The sequence below is a fragment of the Macrobrachium nipponense genome, chromosome 41 (assembly GCF_015104395.2).
Source record: "Macrobrachium nipponense isolate FS-2020 chromosome 41, ASM1510439v2, whole genome shotgun sequence".
Lineage (NCBI taxonomy): Eukaryota > Metazoa > Arthropoda > Malacostraca > Decapoda > Palaemonidae > Macrobrachium > Macrobrachium nipponense.
In genome coordinates, this window is record NC_061102.1 from 5,490,724 (window position 1) to 5,508,423 (window position 17,700).

At 36.9% G+C, this 17,700-nt stretch overlaps 1 protein-coding gene across 2 annotated transcripts; it reads right to left on the reverse strand.

Annotated features, from left to right (window-relative positions):
- Positions 1 to 1,629: 1,629 nt before the first annotated feature.
- On the reverse strand, positions 1,630 to 17,632 carry LOC135212465 (guanylate kinase-like). 2 transcript variants are annotated; one of them, XM_064245909.1, is made up of 6 exons: positions 17,385 to 17,632; positions 13,852 to 13,904; positions 6,207 to 6,281; positions 5,339 to 5,530; positions 4,529 to 4,680; positions 1,630 to 3,916 (listed from the first exon to the last, which is right to left on the reverse strand). In XM_064245909.1, the coding sequence occupies exons 2-6, from the start codon at positions 13,877 to 13,879 to the stop codon at positions 3,722 to 3,724; spliced, it is 642 nt and encodes a 213-aa protein (XP_064101979.1). In that variant the 5' UTR covers positions 13,880 to 13,904; positions 17,385 to 17,632; the 3' UTR covers positions 1,630 to 3,721. The 2 variants fall into 2 exon arrangements, with proteins under 2 accessions (XP_064101979.1, XP_064101980.1); XM_064245910.1 differs by lacking the exon at positions 13,852 to 13,904 and having other exon boundaries at positions 17,385 to 17,542.
- Positions 17,633 to 17,700: the final 68 nt, after the last annotated feature.

Genomic DNA, 17,700 nt, shown 5'->3' on the forward strand with positions numbered 1-17,700 from the left:
TTTGTAGAGTTGTTATTATCTCTCCCCCTTTTCTAGTTACTGCAGCATTCTCCAAGGCAACAGCAAATCTATCGAGTGTTTTCCAGGCATTTGTGCTTGAATGGATGGGTTTCCAGAAAGGTCGAGTACCCTAAAATTCTTTTATTAGCTATCTTTGTGATAAGCAACATAAATCTTGCATCTCTTTGCAGACAGTATTCATGTTGATTAAAAAGTTGCAGGGGAGCCATCACCAGTTTGAATCTCAAAATTTACCCTTATTGCATCCCCAATGGTTATATGCTTGCATATGCTAGGTAGCTCCTTCTCAAGCAGTGGATGAACCTTCTTAAGACACGTGGAAGGCATTGGTTCAATGCTTCAGAGTTTCAACTCTCCTACAAACTTGCAACTTTATAAAACTACCAATTCTTCTAGAGGTACAGAAGGTGGAGTAGGACATCTGCAATCACAAAGTGATATTGATCAGATTAATGCCCTCTCTCACAGCACCAGTTATCCATCCTAGTCACTTTGCTTGGTGTAGGTGAATGGTCAACAGGAAGAGGCAGTGGCTGTAGCAGTAATCTTTAAAAGGCCTCCATTACTGGGGCCTTCCTCAGTTCTCTCCAGGGATGAAGATGCATGCTGTCTAGGTCGTCAGGGAATTCAAAGAAGTTTAGGTACTTCAGGGGGTCTTGTGGTTGTCAGGCTGCTGGGATGGTCCAGTAATGGTTGAAGGTCTGCAAACCTGCCCTACTATGGCCAAAGTGGTGTGAAGGCATTTTCTTGGGTCATTTGGAACCCTGACCATGTAATACTTGCCTGACTAGGCCAAGTAGAGAGTAGCCATAAGCATTTAAGTGGTCCTAAATGTCATTCAGTTTTCAGGCTGCCAGGTCAGCTCTCAGCAAAACAAGGAGCTTGCTGTTCAAGCCTAGTGCAAACGTATACCAGTGTTATGATCCAGCAGAATCCTGCTTTCTCATGATGGAGCCAACTGCAGTGATGGTTTTGCTTCTTGGTCGAATTATTATTATTTGTTTAAGCAGCCATTTCCGACTAAGTCCAATCTGCTGCTTAATGCAGATAAAATCTGTTAAAAGCTTTGGGAGCTTTGAACAAGCAAGAAATCTATTGCTATGCAACCCAGATGCTTGGGTTCTTGTATCTTCTTGGGTTCTTTGATCACAGACCAAGGGGGAACTTTGTTATTAATCCAGCTGCAAAAACCACTTAGGAGGGCTAAAAACAAGTCCTACAGTTGCAGGATGTTGATGTGTTGCCTCATACACAACTCCAACCAGGTTCCAATTGCTTGCTAAGGAAAAGACCCACAAACAACTGGGATCTTTCTACCAATGGACATCCAACAAAATTTCCTCCAAGGTTACAACAGTGAAATCATATGGAAGATTGACAGGTACCAACACCTAATAAATTGCAGTGCCAGATTCCTCATCCTGCAGGGGTAGCATGTAACAAGGCTTCTCATGGAAGAATGGTGTCATATCTGGGACTGCCAAGAGTTAGCCACCCTCTAGTAAACACCTACATTCAACAAAAACAGTAACTTTCTAATTACACGAACTAGTTCTTGGATAATAAGTTCAGTTAAATGCTTGGGATTCAACGAGTGAATGAGACCTGTACATAAGGCCTGTTTATTATCGTTACATTTTCAAATAACCAGCATCACTGCTATCTTAACAAATAAATACATTAACACCAATTTGTTTCGGAGAAACATCCGAGTATGTTACACTAATGTATAATTAATTTTTAGTTGAATTACAATTCTTTGTCTTTTCTATGTTCTACACAAAATAGTCTACAAAAAATAACTATCACAAACAATCATTCTAGGAATGCATCACCTACGAAAAATAATAAAATAAACCTACTTTATTCTAAATGGGGGAGGTGACTTGGAGAGCAACAAAAATTTACAGAAGTATAAGATATAAATGTCCTTTCAGTCACTGAAAGGGAAATACTATATACTATATAAGTAATTATCATAATGGCTGGACCCCCAACAGTGAATACATTTTATTGTATACTGTTTTACTCTGTAAACAAACTAGTGCATAGTGTCCCCTTATTATTTAAGACTGATATAAATAGTGAACACATGTAGTTCAGCATGGGAAGTAATAAATATAAGCTAGTAAAAGTACTATAACATAACAGTTGTTATTCGGTTCTTGATTATAGTAGTATCTTCAGGAAAAATAATAGCAGTATCACAACGTGACAACCTTAATCCTAAAGTGCATTTTATGGTGCATATACAATAGTGGCAGGCAAGCCTAGCAACATTTTTGCATTCTTTTCTGTATACAATGCATACCTTCCTCAAACTGAAAACCCAGAGTAAAAGAGCAAAGCCACACCTAAAAGTAAATTGTAAAATACCTCCTGGACATTGCCATGTCAAATGGTCCTCCAAAAAAATTGTCTGGAATAAAACCAAAATATGAACTAAATGTCAAAATTACATTTCAATTTATGTTTCAACCATGAGACACAAACTGAATGAAATTCATAAATTTTTTAATATTTAGGTACAGATGGTATCCTGATGTGGAATATTTTTGTAAGAACGATGAAACTATCACTCCAAGACTTAAGAATTAAAAAGTGCTACATAATAACAGAAGCTAATACAAATTTTTAAAAGTTTTTTTAAGTTAAGCTAATACAAATTTTTTAAGAGTTGTAAAAGCTGCACAAGATTCTGATTTTCAAGGGTAAAAGGTGTTGACATTTTTTACTAAATGAAATTAAGATGCTTTCAGAAGTTAATGCTCAGCACGAACTTCTCATTAACACTGGTTAATCTCAAAACATTCATTCCATAAACATTAGCCAAATGGTATCACTACAATCCACTTAACCTCTTAACTTCTCAATAAGAATACATAGCAAATAAAGATACATTATTGGTGATAACTAACTATTGAAACCCTTGATACCACATTTTTTTTTCATGAAATAAGAAAATAGTAACAACCATCAAGCTTCCACATATCAAGTGTGTGCCCTGCAATAAAAGATCAATCATCTTTATTCACAATCAATCATCTTTATTCACAATATCTTTGGTAATAAGCTAACCTGGAATATTCTTTTGAAAAGCACAAAATTTCCCTGATATAACTAATATACTTTTGTTGAAAATGCAAGTAAATGCATAATAAAAAATGCAGGGTTTGAACAATGCGCAATTAGTTTTTTTTTTCGTCCAAATGTTAACAAACACTAAAATATGAACTGAAACTTTGTTTCCTGAATTCTGACCAAAACTAAGTGGAGTATTGTATCACATTTCATACAGATTCCCAATTTCAAGAAACTGGACATTTTACCCAAAAATTACTGATCTCGTGCTACATGAAGATTTTTTGTGCTTATTCATTTCACCAGGCTATTACTGCATTTAAATACACATTACAATTTTATATCCTCCAAAGTATCAGGCAAATATGTCCAAATTTGTTGAGATAGTCACATCTTTTCAATACCTATTATCTGGAAAACTTAGTGGCCAGTTTTGTTCTAGTTTTAATTGTAAACTAGAGCAGCATATAAAAATCACATTTTCAAAATATATAACTAATTTCAGATTAAAAAATAAATTATGCCAGGATACTGACAGCATTCATAGAAATTAAAATGCAAGGAAATGCTAGTCTAAACAAAAAATAAAGACCAAAAGCCTATATAAATTTCACGCACATCATTTGCTTTCTATGATGGGGTTAATAAACTCGCGCAATTCTTCATAAGCTTCGTCAATATTGTCGTTGACGATGATCTTGTCGAAATTCCCTTCGACAGCACCATACTCCAATTCCTTTTTGGCGGTTTCTAAGCGCTTACTTAAACTTTCTTCAGTTTCTGTCCCTCGAGCTCGCAAGCGCTGTTCGAGTTCCTGCCAATGAGCGTGAATATTACTGGACAGAACACATCAATTTAAAAGATATTAAAAAAATCATATGGCATATGATGAGGCACAGCTGACCACTTTATTATTAGGCAAATATGACATTTCTACCACAACTATATTTTTCCTATTATAAATTGGCCTTTACAATGGAATGACAAGTATTCAGTCTGTGATATGAACATACTAGCTAGTAGTCACTTGCTCTATATTATTCGTATATATACCTTAAGAGTAAAGAATGCTCTTGAGTAAAAGTCTGAAAGTGACAAACATTCACATTCAAAGTTCTACTTGACCCACCGACATTCAACGAATAGCTCATACAATAGCCCATGTATGCCTTTCCCTACTGACAACTACTCCAGTTCTGCAATCTAAACTAAACAGACCTACTGCTCACAAAAATGGGACACTGGCATCTCAACAGAAAAGGGATGCTGATAATCAGAAAATTGAGGAGCACTGTTTACAAGGAATGTGTAATCACCCCTAAAACACAGGCTCTGTATATAATCCATGTGAATATGCACAAAGTTTTACTCAAGATTATAATTATAAAAACCTAAGGGCAACATGGATATGAATACTATATCTTACCTCTATAGATGGTGGTTGGATGAAAAGATAATATGGATGAAGTTCTGAATCTTTCACCTGTATAACTCCTTGCATATCAATATCTAATATACATATTCTGCCACTATTGGATACATCATCAACTGCCTTTTTACTTGTACCATACAAGTTACCTGTTAGAAAAAGACTATTAATTAAGCACAATTCAGCAGGAAATGCTCACAATGTAAGCAACACAGGATAAATGGAAGGAAAACAGTCGTAGTGATGGCAGTATGCATGAAGGAATGAATAACAATTGGGAGAGCAAAGATTATTAAAGCTGAATCCTTAAAATATTTAGAAGCAATGATACAGGATGCCTTGCACTGGAATATAGTTAAATTAAAAAAGTAAATCCAACAATAGACAGGTTGAATAAGAATGAGAAATTAAAGATTGAAATCGCTCATGAATGTAAGATTATACACTGCAATCAGTATTTCTCTAAATGTTAAACTTTTAATCTTTGATTTCTCTCCTAAAGCATCACAACAAAGAACTTGAATAAATTACTTCTTTAATCGTAAAGTAGGTGACTCACTAATAAAACAAAAGGCATGCTCATTGGCAAAATTCCAGACAGGTCATATTTTTCCACAGAAATAAAGTGATACCTTCCTATTAACATACAGAGCAAAGTATAAAAATAGAAAAGGCAGAATGTATCTCAACCATATAAGAGCACTGAAATATGAGAAACTTGAGTGGATTACACAAATTCTACTATATTAATGTCTCAGTATTCTTGAAAAATGAAGCAGTTTGTGAATAAGTTAAAGTATGACTTACCAGAATATTCTGCATGCTCAATAAACTCTCCATTGTCTATAGCTTCCTGCATTTCGTCTCTTGAAACAAAGAAATACTCTTTGCCGTGTTCTTCTCCTGGCCTTGATGATCGAGTCGTGTGAGATACAGAAAAACCAAAGTGTGGTCCAAACTCTTCTAACAGTTTCTTCAGCAATGTTGACTTGCCAGCACCTAGGATGGGTTAAAAACAATGCCAGCCCATAAAAAAAAATTAGGCAATATTTTTCCTTTGCAATACAAAGGAAAACTAACTGGATAAATTTAGACAAGTGGTGCTTTTATTACATGAAGGAACTTAGAACCATTATTCTTACCATGTCATTCTTGTTGAGAGATAAATGTGGGTCTTCTTGAATAAACTACGAAAGAAATTGATATAGCATTCAATGACACGTGACGTCTAAATTATCTAGGAACAACTTTATTTGGAGACAAACTGTTCCACAGTCTATAAATATGGATTGAATCTCCAAACTTTCAAATCAACACTTTACAGTAAGTACAGGAAAGCAAACCTGGCTCACTTATCCCTGGGCTTGCAGACCACACTGCCTCTCAGGCAGCTATTGCCTCATAATTACATTACATTTATGGCAATAACTATAGTACCTTGCAGTCACTTTACATGTTATACAATTATAATATAAGGCTGGGGAAGAAGACTTGAGCAAACCAGAGCATGCAATATTCACATTGGTAAAATTTCTGACAACTAACAAACAATTCAATTAATTTTCCTTCAATCATACTAGTAGACTGCAGGGATTAATAAGAAACATCTAGTATATTTTGACAAGTTTGACTGGCAAAACCACACAAATACAAGTAGTTTTAATGAGAAACATACCTGACGGGCCACACAAAACCAGAGGGCGAGGTGTCATCTTGAAAGCTATGTGAGAGAGACTGCAACCCACAGTACCTGAAGGAAAGATGAAGTCAACTACCCTGACACTGAATAGAAGTCGTTTCAAGTGATCAATCATTTAGTGACATTTCCATTGGACATGCAAGGCCATTAGGCAGTTCAGTTTTATAGTGTCATATCTCTTAAAATAGCAATAATCTAACTTTACTTCACTCCCAAAAATCCATAGGTTATCATGTGAAAGCTGTCAATGTTATACAAGGTAATTGCTAACCAATATTAATGGAAACAATTTATGATACAGCCTGCTATTGCATGTGACTGCCACAACTGCAAACATTTACAATTTTGTATGCACATTTTACTCATCATCACCCTGCTTCATTGTGAAAATTTCTTGAAAATTGGAAATCAATCCATGAGGTATTTCTAAAAATCAACAGCTCAGAAGATAAAAAAAAAAAAAAATTACATGTAAATGATATTTAATATACGTACTGAGCAAAGCATAAAGAGAGCTTCCCACACATTGAAATAAATATAGAATTTAGGCCAAAGGCCATCACTGGGACCTACGCAAGACAACTGAATTGCTTAAAATTCTTATGCGGATAGCCTCTGAGTCTAGAGATGGGGCTCAAGTAGCCTCATTAAATTACATTAGTACAGCAAAATATTCCTAAAAAGAAAACTAAACAGGTGTTTCCAATGACAGTGAAGACTAATTCCCAGTATGTTTCGAAATAATTTATTCTCCATTACCTGCAGCTTTCAAGTACATACTGCAATACAAATAATAAATTATCTTGTATAAGCCAAGATATTTTGAAAACAGCAATTGTAACTACAACATTATTAAAAAGTGGTTATCTGACAGGATCTCTGAGTCAATATGTTAGGTTCTGTAGAACTTACTGGAAGGGTTTGATAGTATATTATAAGAAATGAAAACCCAAGGCAAGTGAAATAGAATGGCAGCAAGGTAAGTGTGAGAAACATGAAAAGAAAAGAAAGAAAAAGAATTACTGATGGCCTAAGGTTAGAGTTTACCTTAAATTCAGTTGTATGTTTGAAAGTTCATGATACTTTACAACAATTATAATGACAATACACAATGCCTACAGTGCACCATGTGGGGTACAGTACCAAAACTAACTCCCTACTGGGGACATAAGAACTGCAATCCAATATTGACTAATTCCAGAAAATATTTCTCCAAGATGAATTACATATAAATAAATGTAATTCACTTTTCACAATTTGTAGGTCTGATGGAAATATTACAACAGTCAAACCCAACGAAAAGCAAAGTAAATAACTTCAATTCAAACAAAAAGAGATGAAGGCTACGTTTTAAAAAAGCTGGTTCGTAACAAAAAAAAGAGTATATACATATTTTTCTTTGCCCTCAATCTTTATTTAATGTACATACTACTGTAATATTTTGCAAAACTCACAATGCAAAGAGAGAGAGAGAGGAGAGAGAGAGAGAGAGAGAGAGAGAGAGAGAGAGACGAGAGAGAGGAGAGAGAGAGAGAGAGAGAGAGAGAGAGAGAGAGAGCCATTTACATGATGCAAATCTGGCAAGATTTTCAGCAGTTATAAGTACAACATAAGTGTATAAATAAATCTTACAATTCTACAAACTGACTGTACTATAACCCAATCTAAGAGATAATCTCTGCTTGGATAGAGAGAGAGAGAGAGAGAGAGAGAGAGAGAGAGAGAGAGAGAGACCAACCTGCTCTGGCAGCCTGCGACTCAACAACTGAAGGGAGACGAGTAGAGAATGCCTCTTTTATATCTCATGGATTCACATCTTGTTTATATATAACTTATAAAAATGGAAAAAGTTTTACCACACAATTGCATCTGGTAAAAATGGGTACTATAATATGGTAAAATCAATAAAAATTTCACTGATAAAAAATTAAATTACTACTTGAGCACTTCACATGTCAAAAATACATGAATCTAGTAAAGTATGAAGTAGAAAATGTTCAATGTTGAAAAAAATCAACAAAAATGTTCAATGTCATTTATGAAAAGTCAAACAAAACACTTGACTCAAACATGAATTATAAATATTTGTACAATGTAATTATAATTGGGACTGCTGAGCTGCCACTTTGAATAGCAGAAAGTAGGTACGTATATGTTTTTTCACTAGAACACTGTACTATACAAGTACAGCACCTTAACAAGGTTGTCTGGTTTACTAAACATTTCTGAGTACAGTAACTTCAATTTAAACCAGCAAAGTTCTCGGTAAAATCTTTTAACAAAATCCAATATAATAAGCATATAAGTTGGCCACTCAATATACTACTGACTAAGAGAGTGAAACACAGAATTCATCCAAGTAGCAGACATGTAAATGAAAATATATATAAACTAAAGAGTATACCAGAACTGATGGCATTTAAGGATGTGCTTTTCATCAGTATATCCAAAAACTAGTATTAAATGAAACGACTATAGAAATTCAATAGGTCCAACTACCCATAAAGGAAGAAACAGAAGGGCAACATCCACCTTTAGTCCAATAAATCATTAGCTCTCCGGCCCTCCAGATAATAGCTTAATGCAAAATCAATAGGTGATAGCATGAGAGAAAGAGAGGGAGAGATATTAAATGTAATAGTGAATTGCATCAATATATCGTGTAGTTTTTTTTTTTTTTTTTTACAGTTCTGTTAAGAATCTACAGTAATCCTGCTGTACTTCTGGACTTCAATATTTCACCTCCACTAAAATTCCTGATTAATTATTATTATTTTATTACACAGTGTTAATTATCAGTATTACAGTAAAGGTATTACTATTGTTATCATTCTTATAACTAATACAACTTAATCAGACCACTGGGTTAGAAAAAAAAAAGAATTCTATGGATTGAATGAAAGGTTTCTAACCTGATAAAGAACAAAGCCACTTGTAATACAAAGTCAAAAACAGAAAGTCAGAAAAAGTTAAACTGGACTTGTATTTAGGGCTCATCACTGGATACTTGCTAAATAATGGCATTCAGAATATAACATATGTCATCACTAGTGCAGAAGTGTGTTTTCACAGGCGGGACTTGGCCATGTGGGAACTTTATTAATTATTCATGACCGAACAGGTGTGATCATTAGAACAGACCATATTAGTAGTTAGTCTGATTTACTTTTTCATCAAATCTGTGTGTGTCATTGAGGCAAGGTAGTATTTTTTGTGGTTGCAACACATTCATTCACATGAAGTAACAACAGTATTACACAGTACCATATTTGATCCAGTTATAGCTGAAACAAATGCTGTGTGCCATTAGTGTTTTCATATGTTAGCCTTCAAGTCCAAGTGAGCAGCAATTACCTCTCATAAATCATAGAATATCATGAAATATTTTAAGAGTCCCCCTAGATGGTGATAAAATGTAGGCAAAGTTGTAAGAGCAGCCAAACTGGTGCATCCCAGATGAATTATTTGATTATTTATCAGTATAATACATTAATGGTAAATGTTTAATTCTTGTCATTACAAAACCTTTCACTATTTCTTTATAATAACAAATCTTTGACAACATAAGATGTTATAATGCTTAAGAACTTTATAGCACAAAAAAAAAGGAATAATTCAGATTCTGAAAACATTCAGGCTGTGACCAAAAGATGGTAGTCAAAGTGGCTTCCAACTCAACCAAACATAGTAGTAGTAACTGCTTTTGTCCTCCAATAGCAGCTAAGTTTTCATGTTCACCCAGTTTTCAAATCTGAGTAAACAGACTGAAGTACATATTAGAATCTATGATCTACTAAAACCTAAAGCATTTCAAGTACAGAGGTACCCCGAGATACGAAAGGCTCAACTTACGAAAAACTCGAGATATGAAAGCAAATACAAAGATTTTTGTGGCTCTACATACGAAAATTGTTCAAGATACGAAAGGTTGTTGCTGTAAAGTCCGAGATTCGCCCGGACACAAATAACAATTTTAAAACTCGCGCGCCGCCAACTGAGTAGACTCGCCACCATCCTCCCGCTCTCCCATTGGTTCCTGATGCTAGTCACTGCCATAAGATCCTGCTCTCCTATTGGTCAGCAATTCTCCCATCGTGCATATATGTAGCGGTGTGCTTCTTCGGCCACTTCGTGGCATCATCGGTGTCGTAAGCACGCGGAATTCGTTCGTTCTATAAGATTTCGTTTATTAACGTAAATTTGTTAGTGATTTCATTGTAGTACTACTTTATCGTGTTGTGTGAGAACTTTACTTCATACATATATGTACTACATAACTTAATTACATACAGTATATACATAGTCATGGGTCCCAAGAAACTTGAAGTAAGAAAGAAGAGGATGCTTTCTTTGGAGACGAAGATGGAGATCATTAAAAAATATGAAGCTGGTATGCGATTGAGTGTGATCGCCAAGGAATACGGCCGAAATCTGTCGACAATAGGCACCATCCTTAAGCAGAAGGATGTCATCAAAGCAGCTACACCTTCCAAGGGTGTGACTATTTTGTCCAGCAAGAGGAGCCACGTGCACGATGAGATGGAAAGGCTGCTTCTTGTCTGGATATAAGACAAAGAAATCGCTGGCGATACGATAACGGAGACGGCAATCTCCCACAAGGCCAGGACTATTTTCGGCGATTTGATTCCCCAGGCAGAAGACAACGGAGGAGAAGGGACATCGATTCCAACCCCAGAGTTCAAGGCTTCTCATGGGGGGTTCGAAAGAATTCCGTAAACGGACTGGCATCCATTCAGTGGTGCAGCATGGGGAGGCGGCCAGCTCGGGACACGAAAGCGGCCGAAGCCTTTATTAAGACGTTCGACGAGATGACGCTCAACGAAGGCTACAGTTCTCAGCAAGTCTTCAACTGTGATGAGACTGGCCTTTTTTGGAAAAAATGCCTCATCGGACGTATATCACGCAGGAAGAGAAGAAGCTACCCGGGCATAAGCCTATGAAAGACAGGCTTACGCTCGCACTTTGTTCGAACGCCAGTGGGGATTGCAAGGTGAAGCCTCTACTTGTCTATCATTCCGAGACTCCTCGAGCCTTTAAGGCCCAAGGCCCACAAAGTGCTCAAAGAGAAGCTTCCAGTGATGTGGAGGGCTAATGCGAAAGCCTGGGTAACAAGACTTTTGTTCACCGAGTGGGTAAATCTGTGTTTCGGCCCGACAGTGAAGAAATTCTTGGAAGAGAAGCACCTCCCTCTGAAATGCCTGCTGGTGTTGGACAATGCCCCTCCCCACCCTCCTGGCCTCGAGGAAGATATCCTAGCGGAGTATTCCTTCATCAAGGTTCTTTATCTTCTGCCTAACACCACCCCTCTCCTCCAGCCCATGGACCAGAAAGTGATATCGAACTTTAAGAAGCTGTATACGAAACATCTTTTCAAGAGATGTTTCAACATCACCGATGCCACAAACCTCATCTTGCGTGAATTTTGGAAGGAGCATTTCGACATCGTGATATGTATCCGACTCATCGACCAAGCTTGGCAGGAGGTTTCGAGGCGAACCTTGAATTCCTTGTGGAGGAAACTCTGGCCTGATGCCATATCCGCCCGAGACTTTGAGGGATTCGACGTGGGCGAAGCTGGTGCTGCAGATTCAGAAACAGTTGACGATCCTGAAACTGTTTCACAACCAGATCTTGACGAGATCATTGCACTCAGCAAGTCCATGGGGCTGGTCGTCGACGAGGACGACATCAACGACCTTCTCGAGGAGCACCAAGAGGAGCTTACGACAGATGACCTGAAGGAGTTGGAGGCCATGCAACATAACGTTGTTCAAGAGCAGTTCTCTAGCAGCGGCGAGGAGGACGACGAGGACTCTATGACAACGGCAGAAATTAAGGATGCTCTAGCTGCTTTTCATAAGGGGCAATCATTTGTAGAAAAGACACACCCCGAAAAGGCTTACACAGGTCGTATGCTTGCACAGTTTGATGACGTGTGCCTGAGTCGTTTCAGGAACATTGATGAAAGTAGGCAGAAGCAATCTTCCTTGGGATAGTTATTTTTTAAAGAGGTCTTTAGTAGGAGTAGTAAGCAAAAAGGAAGAACCAAGTGATACTACTAAAAAAACAGAGTTGAAAGTCGTGAAGAAGTTGAAATTTTGCATAAAAAAAAAAAACTTAAAAGTAGTAAAAAAAAAGTAAAAAAAAAAAAATGTAAAAATAAAAAAAACAAAAGAAAAAATTTTTAATTTTAGTTTTTTGTAAAGTTAAGTGTTACAGTTTTGTTAATGTGTCTCGTAAAGTTTAGTATTTGTATGTTTTCTTACATTTTTTAATGTGTTTCGTAAAGTTAAGTGTACGTACGTATCTGCCGTTTGTCCTCCTCTGTCGCCACTTTCGGAGATAGCCTCACTCGAAAGGTAAGCTTCCACATTTTACTACATACGTACGTATGCACGTACAGTATTTCTTGTATACCATGCACACTAATACACTTTATTTACAGGTATATTAGCAGTACATATTAAGTTAGGTATTGGATGGTCCAAATTGTTGTAGTATTTCATTGTTTATAGGTCAATTTAGCTTTATTATGAAATTTACTGGGGTGTTTTCGGAGGGCTTGGAACGGATTAGCCATTTTACATGTAAAATGCAGTCCAAGATACGAAAAGCTCATGATACGAAGGCCGCCTCGCAACGGATTAATTTCGTATCTCGAGGCACCACTGTACTTTACAATCATCATCAAGAACAAACAATTTCACACACACACACACATCAAATAGGTCTCTTGAAGGCAGGAAGGGAAAGAGCTCAACATCAGTTCAATAAGTTTTTTCAAACAGATTTTGAAGCCATAGACACTATTATCTCCTTACTACATTGAAACAAAAAATTTCCTTTGATTATTTAGAGTGGCAGAAATAAAGTATGGTAGTACAAACTCATAAAGCTTTAAAGACATCACATCATGCAAAAGTAATGTCTTCCAAACACTCAAAGTTAGTAATTGAAAAAAGGGCAATACAGCAAGAAAGAACACAGGCGCCTGAATCTAAATGAGTTAATGTGGTACACTATAACTACACACCTGCTGCTTCTCTCATAGCCAATCTTCATGTTTCTCCTGGGCAACTTACACACCACCTTGAAATACTACCGGTAATTTTTGCTAAAAACAGTTGGCCATGATAATACCTCCTACTCTTTTAGAAACTGCTGGGCAACTATGTATATTGAAAAGTACTCGCAAGTTATCAACAATGCTCTTATGTAGGCTGTTTACAGAATAGTTACAACACATGAATAACTCCTAGTTCATCAAACAAAATATGATTTTACTCCTTTAATTTCATGCAGCAGCTTAAAGCCACAATTTTTAATAAACTTGAGCACTATATCCTAAGAACAAAACCCTCAAACACTTTCAACATTGAAAATAAAGATTATACAATACCATGGAGTTTACCTGATGTAATGAAAAGTTATTTTGACATATTAAGGTGGGTATTTCTAGGGTAAACCAACTAATTTCTGATAATTTCTCATTTCATATTTACTGGTACACCGTTTAACCCCATACACTGAAGTTAATTCTATGCACATATTATGGTAGGCATATTAAACTACCTGAGCACACTAATGAAAATACACTTACTAGCGAGCCTTGTTAGCAGTGATGCCATGCCAATAAGGGTGGCCTCGAAATTACTGAAAAGAAATAAACACCTACAAAAATGCTGTTCACACTCCAGACCAGCTAGCAATTTACATTCCTGAATTACTGTACTAGTTTGATTACTGCTTTCACTGGTGGGCATAGAATCAACACCTTCTAGCTAATAAGAACCTCAATATGACAAATTTACCTAAATGCAATGCATCACTAGATGTTTAATGATCATTTCATAATATTTTGAGATTGTACTGCCTTGAGAAAGCAGAGCAACTTTTAGTACAGTACCTACCAACAAAACATATAAAACCATACTAACACCAAAATTTATGTACATTTCAATTTCCTAAATATATAACCGTGAAGTATTTTATAAAGATACATTTTGTGGCACAAGCCGATTCAACCACTGAAGCTTAGTAACACTAGGTAATTAGCAACAGATAGGTGAGGGTAATGCAAGTGCCACCTGCTCGCCTGACAGTCAGCTCTCACTTCTTCCTTTGGTAAACAAGGACACATGAGATGGTTTGAGAAGAGATTATGATAAAAAGACTTCAGGTTTGTAAAGTGAGGAAAAATAATTTTTTTTTTTTTATACAGGAAAAATACAATTTTCCATGGAACACAATTGGTGATATTCCTACCACCCACCAATGCCACCTTCCTGGTCATGTATGTGAGCAAGGTAAAGATGACTCTTGTAACCTGTACAGCCTTGCATTCAGATGCAAAGGCTGACAGGACCGTGAGCCATAGTTTGGTTTTGAAAGAACTGCCAAGAAATTCAGTGGAACCTGGACCTCCACTATGGAAGTGCCAACTCAGTAATTAACAATAACTACATATAGAACCCAAAGATGATGATGATCAACCCTCCAAACCCAGCAAAAGGTGAAGCATAAGAGGCTGTCAAGGAGGAAGGAGCCAAGAAGTACAGACACCACCCTACTTACAAACGAGTTACGTTCTGGACAGCTGTTTTTGTGCTGAACTGTTTACAAGTGGTTAATGTGCTTTTCATGCCTATTTAAGTACAGAATGATATAAAATCAATAGATTACTGTACATTTTTTTATCCTTAAAGTTGGGAGCCACCAACACAGAGGCCATAATGCAGCCACAGGCCCTTTCAAGACACTGACAACTCTAATGGTTACTTTTTGTTCACATTTGCAACATACACAAATAAATCACCATACATACAGTAAGGTAGGGAAGTTGCAATATAGTCATCAGGAAAATACACCATCACATCTACAGCAAATAAAACAAACATTAACTTACAACATGTGAGTGTGAAGGACCCACCATTCACCTCCAATATCTCCAACTAACTACCCTATCATCAAGTTTCAATGATCATTTCCAGCTCATACTGAAGAATATTCATACATAAAAACTATTTCCAAATTTTTAAAAATTTAATTGAAAGAGACTGTGGTGTCATGTAAGTGGCATTAATTTTGTTCAAGGGTACATGATCATTGGTTCATTAACCAACACCAAACAGGTGAATGAAGTGATGAAATGACTGTTGAAACTCATACTAAGATGACAGTACTCGCACGGAAGACGGAAATAGTAATGGTATTCCCCAACATCCACAAATATATTCAGCCACAGACTATGATCACCACTGATACAAACACTACATCACTACTTTGCAGTAGTAAAGAACTGGAATATTCTTTCTCAAATCATTGGGAATTCATGGCTGCTTGTTAGAAACTGGATCAAGATGTCTTGCATCTGCAGCAAATATTCACACCAGCATCTTGTAAATATTTATTAATAGTTTAAAATGTGCTAACTTAGGCTTCATTTTATTACACCCAGCCAGACTGTACTCACACCTTCGTAATCTTGTCTGATTTACCCCTTTGGGGCATCCTCTGAAATGATGACAAAGATCCAGAATCTAAGCCTACGTAGTAATTCAAGAGAATAAACTATTACTAACATATTACCTAGTGGCTGCACTAGGTCTGGTTAACTTAGAAATATGCTTTATTTTCATCTTAATAGATTTTGTTCAATTGGCAGTGAAAAGTGAAAAGCTAGCTCGTGGTTTTTTAAAGAATTCTCAAAAAATGTTTCAGGGATTAATATAGTTTCATTGTAAATTTTGTCAAAACATGGGGTCTTTAAACATGAAGTGTTCTAAGTGTCCCAAAGACTATATTTAGTAAAGAATGGCATATCAAAAGTTGATTTTATGAAAACAACAAACCACTTTCCAAGTCATGTGATCATTCTAACTGTAAGTATCTGGCTAACCCACACAGGGAAATGAGAGACTAAAGGCCCCCATACACTGAACGATTGTCTGAATGACTGTCTGTATCGTTCGCAAAAACACTGTATGGGCTTGTCTGAATGCAAAAGTGGGCAGAGCTTCGTGTCTGAACGATCTCGGCAGGATTCTGTCATAATCAGGTTGCGGGCTTGCGACTTAAGTATGTCATTCACAGATCATTCAATGTACGGGTTTGTCTGCCGATATAACGCTTATCGTGCATGTCTCTTCTAGAGATGATACCATGTCTTCTTGAGCCAAAATCTTTGTTGACTGCAATCGGTGCAAAGATCGTTCATTATGTATGAATACCTAGTGTGTGTGTGTGTGTGTGAAGGTCAATAGCTAACGACAATCATTCAGTGTATGGGGGCCTTTAGGTTCTGACTAGGGTGAAGAAACAAACACAGCAGCATGTAACCAAGGTATGAGAGGAAGCAATTTTTGTGTATGTTAATGACACACTGGGTCAAGCCAAGTCAGGGGTAGTACTGTGATGTGCCGTTTGGCCAGCTGGGACCCTGCACCTTAAGTTAGGTAAGATTATGCTGCAATTCTATCAAACACCAGTAGATCGTATTACAACCTTACCGAATAATAAGTTTAAAATTAACCTATAGAAATTAAGGTAGTTTGATTTTTTTTTTTACAAATTCATGCTTTTTGCAGGTGAGTGGCAGGCATTTCCCCTTGACCCAAATAGCTAGGCTACTACCTACTGTTGTTTCCTGACAACAAAAGCAACACCAAACTAATTAGGCTAGATGTCACAAGCACACCTATATAATTCCAATATAGTAATTCCCGAATTCCACGAATTAACAAAATCCACGAATTAACAAAATTAACTGGCCTTAATATACCTACGATTTAGAAGAAATTTCAAATGGCCTACTATAGGTACATACCATGAAAACCTGCCAGTCTCGACTAGTATACCACAAGCTAGGTACACAATTCAAACTACCCATTGTGACATCCTAATATAGCCCCGCTGTGCTTCGTTTTGACCAAATTTCGGGTGCAGAAGAGGTCATTTACCCTGGCACTTACTTTCAATCCTACTACTAGGCTAGGTAGTATACTAGGTATAGGGCGAACACTTATAAGACATGAATTCATTCATTCATCCCAGACATGACACTTGGCGTAATATTTCAGTGATTACGAGAGGAATCCCGTTTAAAAACTGGATTCATTAAGCTCGAACTCATACCTGGGAAGTGTAAAGGTCGGGCAGTCCTTCGAGAGGAGAGATTTCCGGTTAATGCGGACGAAAGGCGAAGGGAAGCGACAACGTGCACCGTCTTCCCCGACAGAGTCTACTCTGGGGCTTGTTTTGATGTCATCATGTCGCGGCTTGAGAGTCAATTCGCCCCAAGAGATCTCGGTCTTGGACGGATCGTACCCGAAGCGACTTTACTTCGAAAAAGCGTTAGGAATTTGTAATTTTCTCACTTTAACTACTTCCATAAATTCTCATACTATACACTACTTCAAAGCGAAGATGTGTTTTAAGATCAAGAGAGTCA